Source organism: Triturus cristatus, chromosome 10 (assembly GCF_964204655.1).
Source record: "Triturus cristatus chromosome 10, aTriCri1.1, whole genome shotgun sequence".
Taxonomy (NCBI): Eukaryota; Metazoa; Chordata; class Amphibia; order Caudata; family Salamandridae; genus Triturus; species Triturus cristatus.
This window is the reverse complement of record NC_140593.1, coordinates 1,059,826,883-1,059,851,196: the sequence shown is the minus strand read 5'-3', so window position 1 is coordinate 1,059,851,196 and position 24,314 is coordinate 1,059,826,883. Positions and strand designations below refer to the sequence as shown.

The window sequence follows — 24,314 nt, the reverse complement described above, 5'->3', positions numbered from 1 at the left end:
ATATTTGCCCCAAAGCTGTTTGTCATGCCAAAATGGGAGTTAGACTTTGTGTTGACTTTACTTATCTGCATGGCTTTTGGGTCAGTGCATGGCTAATCACTGTGAATACTGATGCTCAAAATAGTCTTTCTGATTACATTCACCTCTGCATGCCACATGAGTGAACTGCATGTACTTTCGATACAACCGTCTTATACCACCTTCTTTCCCGACAAGTTAATGCTGAGGACCGGGTGGCTTTCCTGCCCAAGTGACACCGTTCCACCTTGGTCAGTTCATCATTCTGACAATGTTTTTCGCTCCATTTCACCCTTGAAGGAGGGGAAAAGACTGCATGGGCTCCACCCTGAAGTCTTTAGAGCTCGTATATTCTCCCCCCCCCTAAAGTCCCGATGGTAGGGCAGTGGACCAGGTCCGGGATGACAAAGGAATTGGCGTTCTGCAGTGCTCTAACGTGGGCTCCAGTGCATAAATTCACAAACTACTGCCTTGACAGACAGGTCTGACAAGAAGCCTCTTTTAACTGCTTGGCCCTGCAAGTCATTCTGGCCTGAATTCAGTCTGGAGTAGAGCCACAGTTTGTGTTTGGCCTTTAGAGTGGAAGACAGCGTCAAAGGCCACCGAAAGAGCTAATAATATCATGGACGCAGCTCCATTTTCATCCTAGGTGTGTCTGATGACCACAGTGGTTTTGGCAAAGACTGTCCCTGTCGAAATTCTTTTACGGAAGCCTGACTGAGCCATGTGTGATAACGTGTGAGGCTAGATAGGTGGAAAACTGATTGTGAACTGGAATTTCCATCATATTGGCAAAGAGTGGGAGGAGAGAAATTTGTCAACAATGTGCCGTGATTTTAGGTCTCAAAGATGGTTTCTTTAGCAGGGGAGAAACAATAGCTGCCTTCCATTTTTCCTGGACTAATCAAGAAGAGATAGATGAATTGCATGTTTGGGTTAGGACGGGGCAGTCATAGAACTAACTTTTTTGAGTTGATGAACTGGGTCTATGTCAGTTGGCAAAGAAGAGACAAATATTGCAAAGATTTTTAAAGTAAACTATTCTGAGATTGGCATACAAGTGGACCATATAGTATTATGAGAGTGCCCAGTTCTTCTAGCAGTAGTACCAGTGGACGCAGTTGACTGTTGGATATTCTCAACTAAGTCAAGAATCTTTTTATGAAAGAAGGCTGATAGATTGTCACACAGGGATTGAGGTGTCTTGGGGGAGGATCTGTCCGCTTCTGGGCAGGTTATACTCTTAACCAATTTAAGGAATTCAATAGTGGGATTCTTAGATCTCAAAATCTACCTCTTGAAGAATATACTTTCTAATAGCTCTATGGTAGGAGTGGAGGATGGCGGAATATATTTATTTATATGGCGGTTCATTGTCCTTCCGCCATCTCCTTTTCAATGTTTTGCATTCCCCTTTTAACGCCTTTAGTTCCTTGTTGAACCATGGAGCAGAGGGTTTGTTTTGTCTCAGTCTGATTAATTTAAGAGGGATCATCAAGTTAAAGTTTATCGTAGGATCGTCTTCTTAACGAGAGGGGCATAACAAGATTAACTCTATATCCCACTCATTGGGGGCCAGCTGTCTTCATGGTATGATAGGGAGGTTTGAAGAATATGAAGTTTGAGGGATAACTGGAGTATTATAAAGACTCAAACCGATCAAGTGGCGATCTGTCCAAGTCAGTTGAGAACAATTCAGAATGGACACAAGAGAGGGAGAGCAAAGAATAGCATTTAAACCACGACCTACTTAGTGGGTAGGCCGCTTGATGAGATTTTCCAGATGTATGGGAGAGGTAATGAAAATTCTCAACATCCTTATCAGTATCGTTTTCAAGATGAATGTTAAAGTCACCTAAGAATAATATTTTGCTTCCATTAAGTAGACATGTGGCAGCAGAGTAGAAAAATAATGAATAAAATAATTTGTTGATTCGGAGGACTTATAGTGAAATACATTCAAATGAGAATCAATCCAAGGTTTTAAAGGTAAGGATCTGCGGTTAGTAGAATTCATCAGAAGAAAAAGTTACTTACCTTTGGTAACACTCTTTCTAATGGATACCCCAACAGATTTCCCACTGCCCTCCAACCACCCCGTTCTGTGGAGATGGCTCTAGAATATCGTGATAGAGATCCAAGTTAAATTTTTACACACTCCTACCTGCAATTTGTTCGAAGTACTCTGCTTCGGAGAGCATAGAAAGATTAAGAATGTGACATCAACACACAGGAGTGGTGTTTTATATGCATCTCTGCTCCATCACTTCTGGGGTAGAACAGGAACACAGTAAAGTCACATGGTGCCATATGCAGGATCATTGCTGAAAACATCCTCCAGATCCAATCTGGTGGCTGCGGATATTTTTAATGTGAGAAATCTGTGGTTAGAGTATGCACCAGGAGGAGCATTACTTAAGATGAGTATCTTGTTTGTTGTGAAACTGCCTAGCGTAATATGGCTAACTCTTCCTAGCATTCTAAGGGTGAGGCTTCTATGAGTAGTTGGTGACCAAGTAACATTGTCTCTTTGCTCAAACCAGAGAACCATCACCCAATCTAAGAAAGCTTTCTTGTGGAAGTGGTGGATGAACATGTGGGACTTATTGACAGTGAACAGAGTCACGAACATACGTAAACAACTTTATTCAACCTTTACTTCAAGTAAAACCTCACTGTTACAGGATCATTGTTAATTAAATCTGCTTTTAACAGATAAAGACAGTTGTTTCATTCTTGGCTATCTGCTGTCCAAATATCAACTTAAAATATGCAAATGCATTCCGTAACCTATTAGATATTGGGTGGAGTTGTACCTTTTCTTACCTTTTTCCCTAGCTGTACATATAATTCAGAAGCGACAGTAAAGCTCATGCATTCTACAATAATGTAATGTATAAAGTTCAAGAGCTGCACAGCATATCTTTGAAATGTCTTCTGCCTCCAGGCGTGGGGATGTGTCTCCATATCTGCATTTTCTCATGTGATACTACAACAAATACCCAGTGCATACTTTTGTTCTAAATATTTTATTTCGAAAAATCTCAAGAAAGTAAGTTTAATAAAGGCAGCGCTCTTCATAGGTTCTTGACACATTTCTACTCAGTTTCTCTAGAGAGGGAACCAAAGTGATCCTTCTTAAATAAGTATAAAGACTGGAACAGAAAAGATTGAAGGAAAACGGTTCAGCCTTGCAATATCCTTAGCACAATTCTATATCAAACTAGCTGCTACTGAAAAAAACAGAACAAGCAAAATCTGTCTGCAAAACCTATGATGTTGCTGGGGGCCGACCACGCACTTTTTTCCTTCAACCCTACACCTTGAAGAACTCTTGCAAATAAGAAAATATGCACGTAAGACTAGGGGCTAGATGTATGACCCTTTTTGGTTGTCACAACTGGGAAATCGCCCCGTTTACAACCGCTAAAAAGGGTTGTGGTAAGTACACATTTTGCGACCTACCTCATTATTATTAATGAAGTAGCTCTTTAGCAACCTCTTTAGATATCGTAAGCAGTTTATTTGGGAAAAAGGGGGTGGTGATGGACAGAGTTTCTGAATGATGCAGAATACTCTTACCAAGTCAAGAGATCATGGTTTTAATCCATCGCCGTTTTTTAGCTCACTGCACCATCCCAGCTCAGAACCTGGCTACATGCAAATTAGTCTGTACCTGTCCCAGTGCATGATGGGAACAGGGCAAACCAAACTACCAAGCCAATTCTTATACTGGGAAGGAAACAAGCTTCCGGGGACCGGTTTCTGGCATCACAGCCTTCGTCGGCCCGGCTTGCCTGAATCCTGATGGTGCAATGAGCAAGGGACTCACGTCTGAGCATACCCTCCCACACTGAGTGTGGATAAAATCGATTTGGGAAAAAGGGGGTGGTGATGGACAGAGTTTCTGAATGATGCAGAATACTCTTACCAAGTCAAGAGATCATGGTTTTAATCCATCACCGTTTTTTAGCTCACTGCACCATCCCAGCTCAGAACCTGGCTACATGCAAATTAGTCTGTACCTGTCCCAGTGCATGATGGGAACAGGGCAAACCAAACTACCAAGCCAATTCTTATACTGGGAAGGAAACAAGCTTCCGGGGACCGGTTTCTGGCATCACAGCCTTCGTCGGCCCGGCTTGCCTGAATCCTGATGGTGCAATGAGCAAGGGACTCACGTCTGAGCATACCCTCCCACACTGAGTGTGGATAAAATCGATTTGGGAAAAAGGGGGTGGTGATGGACAGAGTTTCTGAATGATGCAGAATACTCTTACCAAGTCAAGAGATCATGGTTTTAATCCATCACCGTTTTTTAGCTCACTGCACCATCCCAGCTCAGAACCTGGCTACATGCAAATTAGTCTGTACCTGTCCCAGTGCATGATGGGAACAGGGCAAACCAAACTACCAAGCCAATTCTTATACTGGGAAGGAAACAAGCTTCCGGGGACCGGTTTCTGGCATCACAGCCTTCGTCGGCCCGGCTTGCCTGAATCCTGATGGTGCAATGAGCAAGGGACTCACGTCTGAGCATACCCTCCCACACTGAGTGTGGATAAAATCGATTTGGGAAAAAGGGGGTGGTGATGGACAGGGTTTCTGAATGATGCAGAATACTCTTACCAAGTCAAGAGATCATGGTTTTAATCCATCACCGTTTTTTAGCTCACTGCACCATCCCAGCTCAGAACCTGGCTACATGCAAATTAGTCTGTAACAGTCCCAGTGCATGATGGGAACAGGGCAAACCAAACTACCAAGCCAATTCTTATACTGGGAAGGAAACAAGCTTCCGGGGACCGGTTTCTGGCATCACAGCCTTCGTCGGCCAGGCTTGCCTGAATCCTGATGGTGCAATGAGCAAGGGACTCACGTCTGAGCATACCCTCCCACACTGAGTGTGGATAAAATCGATTTGGGAAAAAGGTATCGTAAGCAGTGTCTGAGACACTGTTGTATATTCTATTTTGTGAGTTGCAAAACGTCACAATTTGTGACTCGCAAATTGGAATGGCCGTACATCTGGCCCCAGATCGCTTTGAAATCATGCACAGCAGTACAGATGGCCAAGACACATCACAGACTGCTGAAAGCTTCTCGTTGACAGAATAGGCTTGCTACTCCACAGTTTCTGGACTCTTTTTAAGGGGGGTGAGAGGCAGAAGGGTTCCTTTTATCATAGTATTGACATCTGATTGTCATTGTTTTCTTGCCACCACCTCAAGGGGCCATTTTATGAAATGTGACAGTTGCTCAAAGAAACGCCCAGTCAAGAGACCAGATTTCTTCTATTTGAAATATTGCTTTGCTCATTACACCCGCCCTCCCTATTCATTTTCAAAGCTATTTCATCTTTCCATTCCTTATTACTTTGTGATAATTTGCATTTCCCAACAGGGAGCTGAATTACAGTCACACCGAGTATTTCCAACATTTAAAATGCACTGATTCTGTGCATTTGTGCCTTTCAATGGATTAGACATGGTCTGCTGCAAAGGAACACTTGCCTTACATTCTGTTAGCACGCTATCAGTGCCACCAAGCGCTTAAATATTATAAATATGTAATATCCTGGAAACCTTTTATGAGGTTTTTCATAAAGCAGTAAAATGTTAGATTTTATTATACGTCTAGTCCTTGTAAGCCCTACCACTCACCCTTTCAAATTATATATTTACATAGTTTAAAACAATTGTGTTTCAGCTATGTTATCCTGGTAAGTGGTAGTCATGCAAGACGTTTGTTTATATGTGTGTATATATATGTATATATATATATATATATATATATATATATATGTGTGCGTGTGTGTATGTATATAAATGTTGTATACTTGTAAAGTGCACAGCTGCCCCAGCAACGGGGCGTCCCAGCGCTGTATACTGCTGGGGAACCCATCCTGGCTTTCCCTGTGAGATGGTCCCTACTGGGCATCTCCAAGGTGAAGACAAGCATCCCCGGCGCTGATGGGGCCGTAAGTGGAGATTAAGCAACCTATTGCCCAGAGTTGCTGAGTGGGATCCATGGTTAGAGTAGGCAGGAGGCGAGAATTATCGAGTCCGCTGACCTTGGCCCAAGACCCTGCCGCGTCGGGAATCAAACCCTGGTCCCAGGCCGACCTCTGCTTCCGGGTCTGCCGCCTCTAACCAGTGAGCCACACCACTCCACTACACACAGATTCATACATAATACACAGATCCATACACACATATATATGTAAATTACATTACTATGGAGACCATAGCGCCAGATTAACTATATCAGGTCAGATTGTCCATAGGAAAAGCATTTTTGTCTCCTTTGGAGTTTTTCAACAAATCTGCATGAAACTTTCCCAAGCAAGTGTGTTTTCTTTGGCTCCTTCATGCAAAGTTTTGCACTGATCCATCATTAGGGGGCCAATGAAAAAAGGAGGTGGGTGTCCCAAAACGTTGAGTTCTCTTTTTAATTTTTGTGGGAAAGTTTGCTCTTTGATGCAGAAAAATATCGTCTGAACACAATCGCACCAAATTTGGCAGAAAGTAAAATGAGACATTGTCAGGTGTTGGATTGCTGCTGGTCCAGCTGTGGTTGACGAGTGTGCTTGTGGAAGGGACCTTTGTATCGTGGCCAAAAATCTTCTGATAAAGCTTGTGGTTGCCAGCGCAAGTACAACAAAGCGTTGGCTGTCTGGTGGGACCAAAGTTGTTAGTTTACGGGCTGTGGATGGGAGAGGGGATGGATTGAATTTGCTGGTGAAAATGTATATAAATTATGCCATCTGTTTATTTAATTTGTTGGCAGGGTTTTTCTTGTTTTTTCAAAATATTAAAAAAAATGTGAAAACAAATTGACAGAAACTTCAAAACTTTACTCAGAATGCATGCTTTTCATTATTTGGTTTAAATTTGTTCAGTTGTTTTCAATACATTTGTGTTTAAAATATGCTCTGGATGGGCATGAAAGAGTTAAACACCAGGAAAGATTAGTGATATTTAGACCATTGGTGTCCATATATGCTCTGATTGGCCAGTTTAAAGGAGATTGGTTATTCCTGATTGGCAAACCACAACCTGAAGAATGTGTTGTGGTGAGCTTTACAGTACCCGGGGGCATGATCCCGGCATCCTGAAAATAAATTAAAAAAAGACAAATAATGGTGAAGGTGAGCGCACCCTTAACCCCAGGGGAATTTAGGATGGGTGGCACAAAGGGACTCCACCTTGATTGGCTGGCCACACCGTGTTGTGGCAGCCATTACAGGACTCTGGACATGGTCTCCATTGAAATGCTTTGTAGTGAAAGCATATTTTTGAGGGCCACAAAAAGGAACATATAAGAAGGGTGATTACAGATTTTAGGTACAATGTAAATCATTTGTTCGTGGTACAGTACTAATTATAACAGAGTTATAGGACCGAGCCTATAACTCTGTTACCCACTGAGGGCAGAATGTTCCAAATTAAAAAGAAATATAGAATAAACAGAAAGACATGCATTGTAATGTTGGAGCAGAAGGTTTATACTACCTAATATTAGTCCTGAACCATTTCATTGTCTTCAATGCATTCCAGTGATTTAATGAACAACTAGAGCGCTTACATTATATTATTATCACAAAGGTGTGGTATGCCATGACGCCATCTTGATGGAATAAAAGCTGAAAACATTTCCTACAGAGATTACTCCAGTAAATGAACAAAACAAAGGTTTTTTTGGTCATAGAAATTATGGGTAGTGTTGTGTAGGACACATTTTCAATGAATTCTCAGATAGTTTCCTCATCAATGTCAGAAAGTCTAGTATGCTGAGTAAAACGTACTTCCGATAACAGCAGCTGCTTATGAGTTGATTTCCCAGTGTTCTACTGCTGCTTCACTGAGGTGTTCTAATGAAGAACCACAGAAGTAACATTCTATATTTAGGACAAAATTGTGGTACATGTGAAAGCCATCTTGAGAATCAAAGCTGTAAAATTAAAAACATTTTGTTTAGAAATGAACAAAATGAAGTCCTTCATTTCCTAATAGAACGTATGGTTAGTGCTCTAGAAAGCTAAACTGAGCACACATTTTCTAAAAATTCTCAAATATCTTCCTCAGTAGCATCAGTTAAAAAAGTCTGGTATGTTGAGTTTAACATACGCCCAGCAGTATAGTAGCTGCCTGTTTGTTGATTCCCCAATGTTCCACTACAGATTCACCACAGAGTTCTAGTGAACAACTAGAGTGTTAAAATAGTGTGTTCAAGAGAAAAGTGAGGCACTTCTGAATGCAATTTTGTTGGAATAAGAGCTGGTGAATTGAAAGCCTTTCCTCAGCAGCCAAGTGAAGTAAATGAGCATTGAGGTGGTATTGCAGGTACGAAACCAGCAGGTTAAAAATATGAGGGCAGGTATGGCTTTTTTACTAATTTGAGGCATACTAAATTTTTAAGGGGGCTACAAATAAAGAGAGGGATCTCTGCTTAAGTACAGCACCCCCTGTCCCATCTGTTTACCTATCCTACCCATTGTTTCGAATGCTTAACTGCTCACTAATTTAAACATAGTACATATTTGGGTAGACAAACTTGTGCTCAGCAGGCGTTGGTTACCTTTGCAAGTTTAACCAAAGTGCCTGGCCATGAGGCCAAGCCCTATGAGCAACCTTCGCTATGTACTTCGTGCGCAGGGTTGGTTGGAAAACCGCAGAGGAACGCTTGTGGAGGATTGGGTGGAGGTCCATTGGCCAACCCCTCCTCCACATGGCTAGAAGCTGTGTGCAGCAGGGTTTGGCTGCTTCCTTTAAGATGGGTGCAAGTCAATCCATACCGGCACGAACAAAGTACCCAAGATCATGTGCAACAGTGGTTGGTTACCAGCGGAAGGTTGGAAGCCAGTCCTTGCAGCCAAACCCTTCTGCGCGCAAGGGGCCAACCCCCTCTGCACACAAGCTATGAAGTGAGAATGGAGTACTTCAGAATGAGACTTTTGAGACATCGACTGGTAAGGGTGGCTGGATGGACAGTGAGTGAGTAGCATCAAAATAAGGTTGATCAGAGAGATGGGGTGCAAGCCAGTTTATTGGTAAGATTGGGTACTATGGACGGTAGGATGTGGTGATCAACAGTCTCGAAGCAGCAGAGACAGCAAGAAGCAGGGAAAGAGAAGTGATTAAAATGGGCAGAGGTTATGAAGTTGGACCCTTTGTAGAGGTTTGTTTCAATTGAATAAGAGCACCAAATCCAGGTTCTAGGGTCTCCAAAAGGGTATGAGTAGGGAGGAAGGTCATTTAAGATATTTAGAGATGATGGGAAGTGGGAAGGCCGAACAGTAGTATACGTAGACAGAATATTTTGCAGTGTTTTTTTGCAGTGATGTGTCTGCTGCCGATTTTAGAATAGGCTGACTAGGCACCGGTGTTAAGAGTAGTTAAAGGTGGCAGGCAAACTTGGACATGAAAGAAGAGTGTGGGGGGTTTATGATCTGGGGATTGAAAATGATCTGGTACTGTGGTGAGGGCTTGTCAGCTCTGAGTATAAGTAAGGAGTGATATAAGAGGAAAGAGGCGAGCTTCAGAGGTTTTTTTTCCCCCTCAGCGGTGTGTACATAAACAAACAGTCAATACACACACAAATGCTACTTTGGTCTTGAGAGATATCATTATGATTTGTAAAAAACACATAGATAGCCAAAATGCTCACTGGTTTTAGCATAAAGACCCTAGCTGCCCACAAACCCCTCATTTTAGCGCACAAATCCTCTTTTCTCGGAGTCCAAGCTGCTGTCTGCTTATACAATCTTCAAAATAACATCTTTTGGGCAAATTCATCACCCTTCATGTTTCCTAAGAACTACACCTCTCGATAAAAGCACTGTGACTATGTTTAGGATAATGTCATCTGTTTACTTTATTCGTTGGCAATGTTTTTCAAAAATGTAATAAAAAGTGGGGGAGAAATTGACAGAAACTTAGGACTTTACTCAGAAAGCTTGCTTTTTCATTATTTGGTTCACATCCAATCAGTAGTTTTCTATACATTTTTATTTAAAAGGTGCTCCCGATAGGCACGAAGGGGTTGAACACCAGGAAAGGTTAGTGATATCTGGACCGTTGGTGTCCATATATCAGTGCTTAATATCACACACAGTAAATACCGCACGCTGCATTTTTGTTATTTACTTAGTACATGTTATCTTCCTAAATAACTCAGGACTGCGAATGTGCATCTGGGGATTCATCATTTGTGTTACTTTTTTATCACACTGCATTGACTTCGAATAACTACTTCCTTTCTTATTACAATCCAGTTAATTATACATTTAAAGTATAGGCATAGCCAAGACAGTTCTAAATCAGCATTATACCTGGAAATAACAATTACATAAACTGCATTCAACTATAAATATATAAAAAAAATTAAGTTACAGAGTACTGCCCCAGACCTATCGGTGTATACCTGAAAGACGGACAATGGCTGAAATAAGCATTGTGCGCCTGCCCCAGGGAATCCATCCTAACAAAGGAGGGAGTTTTCACAAACCCATTCGTTGCTTTCCTTTTAAGTTCATTTTTGATTCTTTAAGTGGCAGCTCTGAAGCCCCGCTGTAGGGTTTGTTTACTCCTCTACATAATTAAACAAATTGCAGATCACTTTGATGCCTGCGGATTGGATGCTATCCATACCGTTTTTACTTATTTATCCATTTTAAAATTGTATAGCGCAAATTCCTCTCCTGCACTATAGAGATGCATTATACATGTCTAAAATAAAGTCACGGTAGGCAGAGAAAGAAGTCTCCACGCACTGACGCTCTCTCTGGGGAAACAGGGGAAGTAAAAATAATTTTATTACAAATGCATGTGAAGATGGAATGTGGCCTGTGATAGGACCCCCCGAGTCCCCCCGTTCCCCACCTGCTCCTGACCTCTCAGGAAGGGATCAGGTAAACCCGAGTGCAGTGCACTAGTTAGGATTCCTAATGACACCTTTCTTTTTTACAACAATCCCTTACCTTGAAAGAAGTGTCAGAGACCCTGCAAAGGTCAGTGTCTTTAACTAGGAAGCAATCAATAAATCCTTTCATACAGTGCACTTTACAGGTCCCTGGGAACTTACCAGGACCTTTGAGGGAGGGTTTTCCCATCACGAATCAAGTTTCTTGGAGATTTCTGTATTCTTTTGCAATGCTTCACTGTGAGTTTCCCAGGTAGGTGCAGGAAAGCCATAAGGGGAGTATAGGAAAAATGGTGCACTTAACTGCTGGAGCAGGAAAGAAAGAGGTAGTGGTCCAAGAGTGGACTGGCTTTGTACACATACTGGACTCTTGATTGGTTGTTACATGTTGACCTTTTCCCAGGTGCTCATGGGAAAGGTAGTCTTCTTTTTTGTTACTGAAGTTGAAGTTCTGCTGAAAAAGGAAATAAAGAAAGCAGAGCATAATCCTCGCCTCTGGTCCTGCCATAGAATGTGTGCGATTGGTTGCATACAGGGGGTGGGCACCGGCACTCAATTTTGGGGATCCAGACATATTGTTCATCATCAGGCCTTGATCGTGTGCTTGGGAGAAAAGCAGAAAGTTGAAGGAATAGAAAGATAAGAAAGGAGGGGGGAAAATAACCTGCAGGGGGGAGCTAAAGAGTCAGGAAGTGAAGGGTAGTGGAAAGAAGATACATGAAATGGACTCCAGTTTTGGCATTTAGCACCGGTGGCGTTCGGCGGGCTCATACCAGAAACTTTTGGCCCCAGCACTTTGTGGCTGTTTTGGAAACCAGGCATGGATCCGGCTTTCTTGGGCCCATGTTGGACTCCCCTTGTTTGCCTGCCATAAATGCCAGAATATTCAAAGCAAGTATGCTCATATTAGATATCAGTTTGTGATCTAGTAAATGAAAAATAAACAAGTAAATAAATAAAAACACATTGTTTGGCAAAACGTCAAAAACAAAATATTAAGTCTATTGTGCATTGCTTTTGTGCTAAAAATTGGCATCATTCCAGCGGGAGGAGCAGGAAGTAGTGACTCTTCCGCTAAATTATAGTTGCCAAGATCACTGCGGTGAGTTCTGCACCAGTTGAGGAGTAAAGAATGACAAAACCTCGACAGCACTCAAATAATTAAAAATGGGAAGAAGAGATGGAGGGAGGATTATACAGCAATAGTGTTCCATCAAGTAAAAAGCGATTAATGCTCTGAACAGCTTATGCAAAAGTTTGAAGGATCCAGATTACTTGTGCCAAGGTTCAAAAGCTTCTTGAATGAAATTGACCCGCCATCTACTAGATCTTTGTACATCAAAGTCAGGCTGGGTACTCTGCTACTCGCAGTCTTTACCAGCAAATGGAGATCTCATCCAAGAGGGAGTGCTGTATGCTCAATATGTGGCACAGCACAGGAGACCGAAGCCCACTTACTCTTTTTTCTGCCCTGCATATTCCAAACAACGAAGACGCTCAATTGTCCACTTGTGCAGACGCCTTGGAATAAGGCTATATAAACAAGCATTGCGCATCTGCAGGTCAGATATGTGGTCTTGCGTGGTTTTCTCAAAAGCCACATTTCTAGACTCAGTCTGGCCCATTCGCACTAGGATACTTGCCTGAATACGACCACCAAGCATATACGCTGATTGTAACCAAGACACCTGTTGGACTTGGCCCTTTTTTACAGGATCATCCCTGAACTTTTTGCCTTCCTCCTAGCCTTTTTTCTGACATGGTGTTGGTGGTTTTAGGACTCCGGGCACTTAAGCACTGCTGTCCAGTGTAAAGTGTGAGTGCTCTCTGTGTTAAACATGGTAAGATTGGTCTACACCTATTTGGCGTATTTAATTTACCTGTCAGTCCCTTGTAAAGTGGTATCTCAGATACCCTGGGCCAGTAAATTAAATGCTACTGGTGGGCTTGCAGCGCTGATTGCGCCACCCACCAAGTAGCCCTTCAAACCTATCTCAGGCCTCTGCCATTGCAGGGCCTGTGCGCGCAGTGTTACTGCCGCTGTGACGTGACACCTAAAGTGTGTGCCATGTCTGTGACCCCCCTTTTACTGCATGTCAGTCACACCTAAGGTAGTCCCTAGCTAGGTCTATGGGCACGGTGCATTGTTGGTAAAAGGTAGGAAATGTACCTCAAGTGTGTGACATGTCCTGGTGGTGACAAACAGCCATTTTGGTTTCTCAATGCTGTGAGGCTGCCCTCCCATAGGAATGCATATGAGAGGAGCAGCGTGGTCAGGTTTGGTATGTTTGGAATAGTAATAATAAATGCTGCGCAATGGTGTGCGCAGATTTATTATCTCTAATTTAGAAATGCCTCTTTTAGATGTTGGTATTTCTGTGTGCTATGTGTCAGCCTAATACCCACAATAAAGAAAAGGGGGGAGAAGGCAAAAAACCCTACCTCATCCTCCTCAAAAAGTAGTACGTAAACACACACAAGGAGGTAGAGCAACTAAAAATCGGCCTATGTATGTTTGCAAATGTAATAGATTTAAGAGAGCACACACACTTTGTAAAAACTGCCCTCACCCACAACAAGTTGTGGCATGCTTCATCATAGGGCTGCTACTAACGCCTCTGCGCAAAACCAACGCTAGAGGCGTAGCAATCGGGAGGGGTAAACAATACAACAGTGATAAAGACAAACGGAAATGACAGGATCCTAAAGTGCAGAAAAGTCGTGAATTTTAAAACTGGCTAAGGGATATCTCTATAATAATTTTATTCCTAGATTCCCTAGTCAGAGTTAAAATGGTATATAAAAAATATACCTATTTGGATAGTGGTGGTGTGAGTAAATTAAGTGCTCGCCACCCCTCCATTCTGCATAGCGGTCAACATGTTTCTGCCGGTTCAAAGCTTATTCTCCGGCATTCATCAGGACAAGTTGGATCCCTATGCTACTTTTCCAAAACCCTCTCACTGCCCACTCTAATGGGCTATACTCCACCTGTGAGTCTGGAGTGTTTTTGTAACTTTACTCTTCCAATAGGAACAGAGTTTATTAAGTGGAAAGCTAGAAATGGCACTGGAGTAGAGGGCGACCCTCTGTAGTCACACATTCGTCAAGAGTGGTGCGCCACCTACGAAATTCTTCTCTCCTAGTGCCGTGTCAGCCTGCTTGATGTGTATTGCATGTCTGGCTCTGGAGTGACAGGGGCTGGTGAGGTGTGTGGCTCCAGGGAGGGCAGAGTGATCAGTGCTAGGCTGAATAGGAGATCTGCATTTGGAGTAGTGGGAGAAGTAGCCTCCTGACCCTGAATAGGTCTGTGCCTGCCTAGGTGAATGCTGGCTCCGCCCCCGTGGTGTGTCTGAGGACCGAGCCCCATCTGACAAAGGAGGGTGGAAGCCTGGTAAACAGAGTGCTTCAACACCCCTCAGAACCAGTTGAGGCTGGATCCCCCAAGCCCTGTACCAGGGCAGACAAAGGGAAAATGTTGTATAAATATTGGGGCTGTGACCCCATGAGAGTGTGCTTCCTTGTGCTGTTAGGGGGTTACTTGTGCCGCTGGGCCCCAGGAGGACCCACCACGAGGTACTGCCTCTCTGCTGGAGGGTCCTGTGAGATGGCCTGTCTGGGCCCAGTTTTGCCTTTTTGGGCTCTGGACTAAGCGTCTCGTCATCTTGGTTGCAGAGAGGCCTGTTGTGGGCCTGATCCCTAAGAGTGGGATCCTACCTGGTCTGTGCACCAGGAACAGTGAGGCCGTGCAGCGTGTGTTGGGCTGCATTGCTGGGAGCTGAGATGCCGTGGAGAGCGCCCCTGATTGGTGGGCCCTGGGGGCTTTTGGAGCTGACGGGGGCTCGAGCGCCAGATTGCCCACCAGGCGCAGAACGAGACGGCACGCCGGTCCCAAGATTGAGGGAACCTTGCGCCGTGAAGTTTCCCCACAAAACCGGAAGTCAGGCCGCTGCTAAGCCTGGTTGTGGGCGGGGCGGAACAACGGCCAGAGTGAAAGAGCCTCAAGTCAGGACAGGCACTGCGAGTTGGCGGCCGCTACTGACATTCACTACTGGAACCATTGGGGTGTCTGGGGCCCGAAGTACCTTGGCCCAGGGGCGTCCCTATTCAGAAGACATGCCGGACACTTTGTTGTTCTCAGCCGCGGGAGAGCCGGAAGTCAGGCAAGTCCGCCTGACCGGGGGCGGAGTTTCCCCAGCAGAGCAGATGCCGGCTCGGGTCACCTACACCGGAGCGCGGCTGCCGCATCAACATTGTTCCTCTAAAGGAGGGGGAGTAACGCCCTGGCCTTGTGGAGAAGAGCGAGTGCCAGAGGCAGCATCATCACGGCCAGCAGACCGGAGGAGTCCCGGTGAGTGGGGGCTGAGTGGGAGCATTGTCCGTACTCACAGGGCACAGTTAGTGCCAGCGCTACTTTCCTTTGGCCGCATAGTGGTGCCGAGAGCGGCACCGGAAGGGCTCCCTAAGGCACTGTTAGTGCCAAGTGCTTGGTGGATCGTCACAGCTGCACCGCGAGCACGCAGGCAGCTGCAACGTGGGGTCATTTCTTTTGGTAACGATAAGGAAGGGGTGAATTGCACCCCCTACCCCCAGTGTGCTACACACATTGCTTTTGCTGCCAAGGCAGTCAGAGGGCCATGGAAGGTCCTATAATTGCGCCCTGACATTTGGGACAAAGGGCATTTGGGCCCCAGAGGAAGGCCAGTTGGCCTGGGGTCATGGTTGGTACCTGTGTGTGCTAGGAGGGCGCAAGGCCCTAAAGGATTGCATAATGTGTTTATGCTGAGGGTGATGTATGCACCTGGGGAGTGTTACTACGGTGCACTCCTAAATGTGATTTATGCTTATGATGTTTATGCATAATGTGTTTTATGCCTAATGTGATGCAGACATAACGTGTTTATGTTGCTTGTGATAATGCTAAATACAGTATTTCTACCAGTAGTTGCTGGTTGCCTTATATTTGCTACTTGTGCTTTTTGATGGTTCTGACAGTGGCCTGATTGGCCCTGTCATGTATATAATCCCCTTAAATTACTATCTGTTGCCAGTTGGCACAGTGTATATGTGTGATTATGATCTAATGTGTTTTGAATGATACAAAGGTTATTTTTTATATAACCTTGTGTGGAGTTTCTTTTTTGGTGTGCCTAGTGTGTTGCTGCTGTTGTGTGTGTGTTGCACAAACGTTTTACACATTGCCTCTGGTATAAGCCTGACTGCTCGTTTCAAGCTACCAAGGGGGTGAGCAGGGGTTATCTTGGGTGTGTAACTCCCTTGCCCTGACTAGAGTGGAGAATTCTGCCTGATTTAGGCGCAAGCCCTAGCCAACCAGAAATCCAATTTCTAACATTGGTTGTCAGCTGTGAGGATATCCCATTTCTAACAACACCTTAGCTACAGTTGCACACCACCACTTGATGAACCACTAAACATAATAACCCAAGAACAGATTTACTTTTAACAAAATTTTATTTTACACAGCATCACCCCCAAATTATGTTTTAAAGTGGGAAAGTTTTTATTCAGATTTTAATTACAACACAAAATGAAATATTTGTTATTATGGCATCGTCCCTTTGGAAAATTTCAGATTTGAATCTATTTGTTTAATTTATTGTTTATCAACCTAACGTAGCCTTTACCTTATGCTGCTTTTATGGTCGTCAACCGAAATAAAGTATTTACTGACATTACTTTTTTTAAATATCTGCTTCTTTAGTTGTTTCTCTGTTTGGCATTTGCATCAATAACATGCAAATAAATAACACCTGCCAATAAAGCCAAAATAAACTGCTAATTCATATACAGCTTTCACCAGGTTGTGGTGTGCCTTGGTTTGAAGTTTGACGTTCAATTGTGATGAAATGTAACCTTACACTGCACAATGCTTAGAACATTAGTAGCATTTTGACTATAATTTAAATCAGCCAGCCTCTGTCTTCATCACATTATGAAATGTAATTACTTAAAGAAGGCATGTGTCAAAACAAGGGCTATTAACGTTACACACCAAATACCAAAATACATGCATGCACCTTTCTTTCATACCTTGAAATCTGCATATATTAATACTAATGCTATTGTTAAAGCTACTATCTATCGCCGCCACAATCTTAGGTTCTGAAATGGATGAGTTAAAATATTTGTAAGGATTGAAATACTTACCTCTTTACTCCACAGGTGTTCCGATCCCTGCTCTGGAGTGGTACAAAGATTCTGTGGCCATCAGTGTTCTGAAAAACCCGCGTTACAAAGTGATGGGGAGCACAGGATTACAAATCCGGGGGCTGCAGCCCAGCGACTCTGGCATCTTCCAGTGTGTCGCCAGAAATGAAGCGGGGGAGATCCAGGCGGACACCTACCTTGATGTTACAAGTGAGTAAAGCAGCAAATGAATAAAGAACACAACCTATATAGGGGATACTTTGACAGAGAAAATATTTCGCCTAATTTCTTCATTTAAAAACTATTTCGCTTTATTTTCCTCTGGTTAATGAGGATCAGTCAGCGGGCATCCTTCCTTGCCTACAAACTAGGTAGATACACTGCAGAAAGATCACTGTTGCTCACACTATGTAGTGTCCTCCTGGCAGTGTAGTCCCCCCCTCTTTGTCCTTTCATATTTCACCCCTCCCTTCTTCTCCATTTAACTTTTTAGGTCTTGCATACAGAGCTTTTAGCTATCTGCAGCAGAAGACAACAATACCAATATTAGTAGTTACTGTGGGCTTTTGGCCAACCCACTGCTTATCATTGGTTGACTCGCTTATCACTATAGTACGCTTGCTTCTTATTCGATGCCTTTGCTTGCTTCTCTTGAATTTCCCCATCTACGGAGCATAACTTCGTTACTCTCTTTTTGATTGGATCACTCATGTCCTTCCACTGTTCATATTCAGAGAACAACTTGCCTTTAGCGCCTCACAGGGGGGCATGTGTTTTCTCACTCTTTTGAACTTGTGCTGCTGTCCCGTTCTTATCACTGTCCCCTTGTCCATTTCCCCTACCCCATATCTTCTCCAATTCTTCTAGCCACGCCCTGCTTGAATTTTTGATCAGTTCTTCTTTTTTTATCCAGTATTGGGGTATCTTTCATAGATTCACATGCCTGAATCATTCCCCGTCGCCGAGGCGGGAGTCCCACCGTAAGTTACAAAAGTAGTGCCATAAGTAAATAACAGTAGTAGGCTAAAAGAAAAAAGCCTAAGGCCTCAATCTTAGTAGCCTATCTACATCATTACAGTAAAAAGAACAAAAAGTCAGCTCCAACCAATCACCTACCAGTACCCTCTAGAACACTCTCAGCAGAGGCAGTTCTCCTCAGATTTTCACCGCACGTCGTGTGGAAGGGAGTCTCCCTGAGTGCCAACTCAGATCTTCACTTCAACTCTTCAGAATGTCTAACAGAAAAGCTCTCTTCAAACCCTGCAGGACCTGGGATAAGAAGAGGGTCCATGTTGATGACCAGCATAAGGACTGCATTTATTGCCTTTATCCTAAGCATGTGGCGAAGGATTGCAAGATCTGCCGTACTTTCCCTACTAAGACTCTTAGGGATAGAGAGGCAAGGCTGGTTTTGTGGCTCAAATCTTCTTCGGCTGAGGAGGATGACCGAGCCTTAACTTCTAGCAAAAGAGCTAGATCCCATGACAGCTCTTCAAGTGAGGGAAGAAAACACCATAAATCTTCCCATGATGTTTCTGACCCTTCACAGAGGTCGCCTAAGCTTACCTCTGGGTCAGCGCTGTCTCCACCCTCTACATCGGTCAAGGAGTCTAAGAAGATATCTACTTCAAAAACTGTGAGTAAAAGCCATGTCAAATCTCTCACTTTGACTCCATCGTCGACGATTTCTGTGACTTCTTCTGCCCCATCGTCGACAGCTACTGTCTCGACGACGGCCATTACTTCGCTTATTCTGTCTACTAGAATCTCAATCACGACTAAGAAGTCTGTTTTTGAGGAATCGTCGACGAGGAAGTCATCGACGAAGTCCCTGTTGACGAAGCATCCACCGTCGATGAAGATATCATCATCGACGAAGTCTACGTCGTCGGCGTCTGCCCCATCGACGATGTCACCGTCAACGACTGTCCTGTCGACGACCGCATCAGCGAAGACTCCGTCGACGACGATCCCGTCGATGAAGAGCCTGTCAACGCAGAGCGCGTCGACGACGGATTTACCAATTCAATCTCATGTATCAGCGGTGGTACTTTTACCTTCACAGTCAACGCCCATATCGTCTGGACCTTTTCAACTCAAGACATTTCAAAGGCATCAGGATTACAGTAAAATCTTTCCGCTTCTGCCTTCACATCTTTTGGAAACTTATGCTGAAGATGAGGACTATGAGGACGAAGACGATGAGGGACTATTTGGCACAGCTCACCATCCTTCTGAGCTTAACATTAAGTGTCAAGATGATGACGACGACGATTATCAGGAACAATATTACCAGGAAGAACTTATGGTTCCATACCATAGATTTCCTCGAAGTCACGCCAGAGAGAAATGAGCCACCTCCCTCCAACGCTCCTACAGGATCTCCAGGCCATGCTGGCGGATTACCGTCAAAGGTTTCCCCCACAACAAGCTGTCCCAGAAAACTTCACCCACACCAGCGGTGGTCCCTGATCCGTTACCTCAGTCTGAGGTTTCTGTTACACCAGCTCATCCTTCAGGTCCATCTGAACAGGTGCACCATGACACTACATCCTCTGAAGAGGAGGTTGAAGAGGGAGAATTACCTGAAAATACTAATATTACGGATCCCTGGGACGAATATATAATACCGATGCCTTCTCCACCCCTTCCTCTACCTTCTGATTTTCCCCCTGAGGATATCGCGGGCTTTCATAATTTAATGCAGTGGGCAGCAACTAGATTCCAGCTGCCTGTTACAGTCGAACAGACAGACTGTTTTTTGCATGATTTCAAGGAAGAGTCTAGGAAGATCACGCGAGCTATTCCAATAATCAACTATATCTGGAATGAAGGGGTTAAGATCATGAAGATGTCTGCGTCTATTCTGGCAGCGCTTCCTCGCATAGAGAAAAAGTACCGTGCCCCTGCTAACAGCCCATCTTGTCTGATTGGACTTCCACGACCAGATTCTGTAATTTTTCCAAGCCGCCCAACAATGATCTAAAAACCCTGCAACACCTATCACCATATCGCCTGACAAGGAAGGACGAAGGCTTGACCTTATAAGTAAAAAATTCTCTACCATGGCAGCGGCCTCTATTAGAACTGCTAACTCTCTGACGATAATCGGCCATTATGACCGTCAGATGTGGTCAGATATGGCGGGTCTTATTGACCTCATTCCTGAAGACCGTAGACAGGAAGCAAGGAAAATTCTGTTGGAGGGAGAACGAGCCGCATCTGAAACTATAGATTGAGCACTGGACATTGTAAACACCAACTTTCGTCAGCTCGCCGGGGCTGCAGTGCTTAGACGCATAGGATGGCTCAAAGCCACAACTTTCAGGCCGGAGGTACAAACAAAGATTCTAGACATGGCCTATGACGGAGAGTCTTTGTTTGGTAAACACATTGATGAGGCCCTCCTTGCTATAAAAACTGACACGGATACCGCTAGATCGTTAGGCGCCCTTCAATACAGTCATGGATCTTTCAGAGGTGCAAGAGGACAGGGTTTTACTTCAAGAGGAGGATACCAAAACCAACAAAACAGGCAGGATCAGTCGCAGTATAGACAGACTTACAACCAGTCATCATACCACCAATCCTCTATGGCTAGTTTCTACCGTCATGGTGGTTGAAAACGATCACAGAATCAAGGTCGAGATACCAACAGAAAACAATGATCTCCACAGAGCGCCAGCCAGATTACCTTCCATACCAGTGGGCGTGAAGATTTCAGCTTTTGTTTACAAGTGGCAGGAAGTTACTTGCTGAACGATGGGTTCTAGACCTAGTAACTAACGGCCACACCCTGGAATTTATCAAACAGCCACCTACTACTCCGCCCAGGGGTCCCCCTCCTACTCGTCTTCACTTATTATTCAAAGAAGCCTTAACGATGCTCCTCAAGAATGCAATAGAGAAGGTTCCATCATCTCAAAGAGAAACCGGTTTCTATTCTCGTTTCTTCCTCATCAAGAAGAAGTCAGGGGAATGGCGACCGATTCTGGACCTCCATGAGCTCAATAAATTCCTCAAAAAGCAAAGTTTCCGGATGATCACGCTTTCCGAGATTTTAAGCTGTTTAAATGAAGGAGATTTTATGGCTTCTCTGGATATGGAAGATGCTTATTTCCACATCCCTATCCACCCCAAGCATCGCAAATATCTTCGCTTCACAGTGGCTGGCGCCCACTATCAGTTCAAAGTGCTCCCGTTTGGGCTGAAATCGGTACCAAGAATCTTCATGAAGTGCTTGGCACCACTGGCAGCAGCATTGAAATCTCAAGGAATCCAGGTTTTCCCTTATCTCGACGATTGGCTGATCAAAGGTCCTTCGGAACAAGAAGCCAAGGTGGCCCCAGCAGCATGTCTCCATCTCTTCGCTTCTCTGGGGCTGACTCTCAACTAGAGCAAATTGCAGTTGCATCCACTCCAAGTCATTCCTTTTCTCGGAGCAATGCTAGACACTGTCCAGTGCAAAACATTCTCGTCACATGACTGCCAAATACGTCTCCAAAAATTAGCAACTTTAATTTCAAGAAGTTTCTGTCCGGATGTTTGCTTCACTCCTGGGGATGTGCTCTTCTGCAATAAATCTCATACCCTTGGCACGTCTCAAAAAGAGACCTCTTCAGGAGGAGCTACACCTTCAATGCCAACAAACCGTGGGTTTGTTTGCCGATTCCATCAGGGTCACGCCACGATGATAGATTCTCTGCATTGGTGGTCACAAACAGCGAATCTAGCCCAAGGTCTCACATTCCTACCAAACATTCCAGACTTTGTTTTAACGACAGATGCTTCCATGGGGGGATGGGGAGGTCATCTGCTAGAACTGTAGATTCAAGGAAAATGGTCTCAAGTACACAAACAACAGCATATCAACAGACTGGAGCTCTGCGCCATCTTTCTGTCTCTGCAAGCGTTCCTCTCAAGGATTGCGGGTTCGTCAGTGCTGGACCGTACCGACAATACGACCAGCATGTATTACATCAACAAGCAAGGAGGAACAAAATCAGCTACGCTCTCGCAGGAGGCTCAGGAATTGTGGGAGTGGGTCACATTCCACAAAATAACCCTGAGAGCCGAGCACGTCAGGGGTCTCCACAATGCTCTGGCGGATACGCTGAGCAGGTCTCAATCAGACTGTCAGGAGTGGGAGCTGAAGGAGGAGCAGGCGAACAGAGTTTTGCAGGCTTGGGGCAAACCAGCACTGGATCTATTCGCAATGAGGGAGAACAAGAAATGCCGATACCATGCCAGCAGGTTCCCTCAGCAGGCCTCAAGGGGGAATGCCCTGTCTATGCGATGGTCAGGGATTTGTGCATACGCTGTTCCCCCAATACAATTGATCCCGAAAGTGCTCCACAAGATGAAGCTGGAGAGTTGCCGTCTAATTCTGATTACACCTCGTTGGCCAAGGCAGTATTGGTTCCAGGAACTTCTACTATTGTCTCAAGACAAGCCCATTCGCCTTATTCCGACGCCTATGATTTTGTCGTGGGACAGAGGCCAAGTGGTTCATCCAGACCCACAGTCCCCGCACTTGCACGCATGGCTCTTGATTTTTTAGAGTTCAAGGACCTCAACATTTCACAAGACTGTCGTGAAATTTTGGCCAAATCTCAGGCTCAGAGCACGATCAAAACTTATCGCCTAAAATGGAAGCGATTTTGCTGTTGGTGCGAGGCGAGTAATATTCACCCAGTTCAAGCTCCTATGGAACAAATTCTCCCTTATTTGCTTTCTCTAGCCAAGTCTGGGCTTACATTTTCATCGGTCAAGGTCCATCTTGCTGCTCTTTCCAGATTCAGAAAATGCGCTAAACTTCCTTCTCTCTGTTCATCTTCACTTAGGACGCCATCTAGCGCAAGTCGATGTAAAGACTTGCGTTGTAATGGCATGGCGTGGTAACATGCAGTCGTTGTAACGATTGCGATGTAATTGCATCGCGGTGTACTAACCGCGATGTGAAGGTTGTTCCCCTGCCATTCCAGTTTGGAGCCAGCCGTATGCAAATCAGTCTTGACCCTGTGCCAAATGGGAACAGTCCAGCCCGAACTGCCAGGCCAAGTCCTCCCTGGACTGGAAACAAGCATCCTAGGACCGGTTTAGGGGTTTCACCCCTCTTCAGCCAGCATAGCTTGATTCCAGTGGCATGAAGAGCACGGGACTCACGTCTGAGCATACCCATCCCACTCGGGGTGACAAATGCAAAAACAATAGTTAATGGACAGAATGCAGAACAATGTCATACATTCACCCCAGTACAGAGATCTGGGCCTAAATCCATCATTGTTTTGCTCACCATGCCATTCCAGTTTGGACCCAGCCATATGCAAATCAGTCTTGACCCTGTGCCCATTGGGAACAGTCCAGCCCAAACTGCCAGGCCAGGTCCTCCCTGGACTGGAAACAAGCATCCTAGGACCGGTTTCAGGGTTTCACCCCTCTTCAGCCAGGATAGCTTGATTCCAGTGTGAGCACCCCCTCCAGAGTGGGAACTCGACACCGTGCTAGCGAAATTAACGAAACGTCCATTTGAGCCGATCCACAACGGTGATTTCAACTTCCTCACTTGGAAGGTCGCCCTTTTACTGGCTCTTACTTCTGCAAGAAGGGGTAGTCAAATCCAAGCTTTCACTATCACTGAACCCTTTTTAAATTTCACTCAGGACTACGTAACCCTTCGAACAAATTCTACATTCATCCCTAAAGTACCGTCACAATTTCATTTGAATGAACCGGTAAGATTAAGAACTTTCTTTCCGGATCCATCCACTCCAGCTGAAAGAGCATTACACTCTCTGGATGTTAAGCGCTGTTAAACATTCTACCTATAGAAAACTAAAGACATCAGACGTTCCAACCAACTGTTCTTGGCCTATGGTCAAGCAACACTTAGAACTACAGTGACAAAGGCAACAATCGCCAGATGGCTGGCATCTACGATTCATTTCTGCCATGACAAGGCCAACAAACCTTTACAGAGGAAAGCCAAAGCTCATTCCACAAGAACTATGGCAGCTTCTACAGCATTGTTTGCTGGAGTGACTCTGGAAAATATCTGTCGTGCTGCGACATGGAAAAATGTCCACACGTTCACGAAGCATTACTGTCTTCAATCTGCACAACAAGAAGATGCAGCGATTGGACAGGCTGTCCTACGCCATCTCTTTCATTAAGGTCAGATTCAGGTATTTTTTCTCTTTTATATG

The 24,314-nt window shown here is 44.5% G+C and overlaps 1 protein-coding gene across 2 annotated transcripts in view; it reads left to right on the top strand.

Annotated features, from left to right (window-relative positions):
- SDK1 (sidekick cell adhesion molecule 1) overlaps window positions 1-24,314 on the top strand; it is a 2,285,003-nt gene that overhangs the window by 1,386,200 nt on the left and 874,489 nt on the right. For both annotated transcript variants that reach the window (XM_085629198.1, XM_085629197.1), the window contains one exon: window positions 17,125-17,319. In XM_085629198.1, the coding sequence (XP_085485324.1) occupies window positions 17,125-17,319 (195 nt within the window). The remainder of the gene's footprint in view (window positions 1-17,124; window positions 17,320-24,314) is intronic.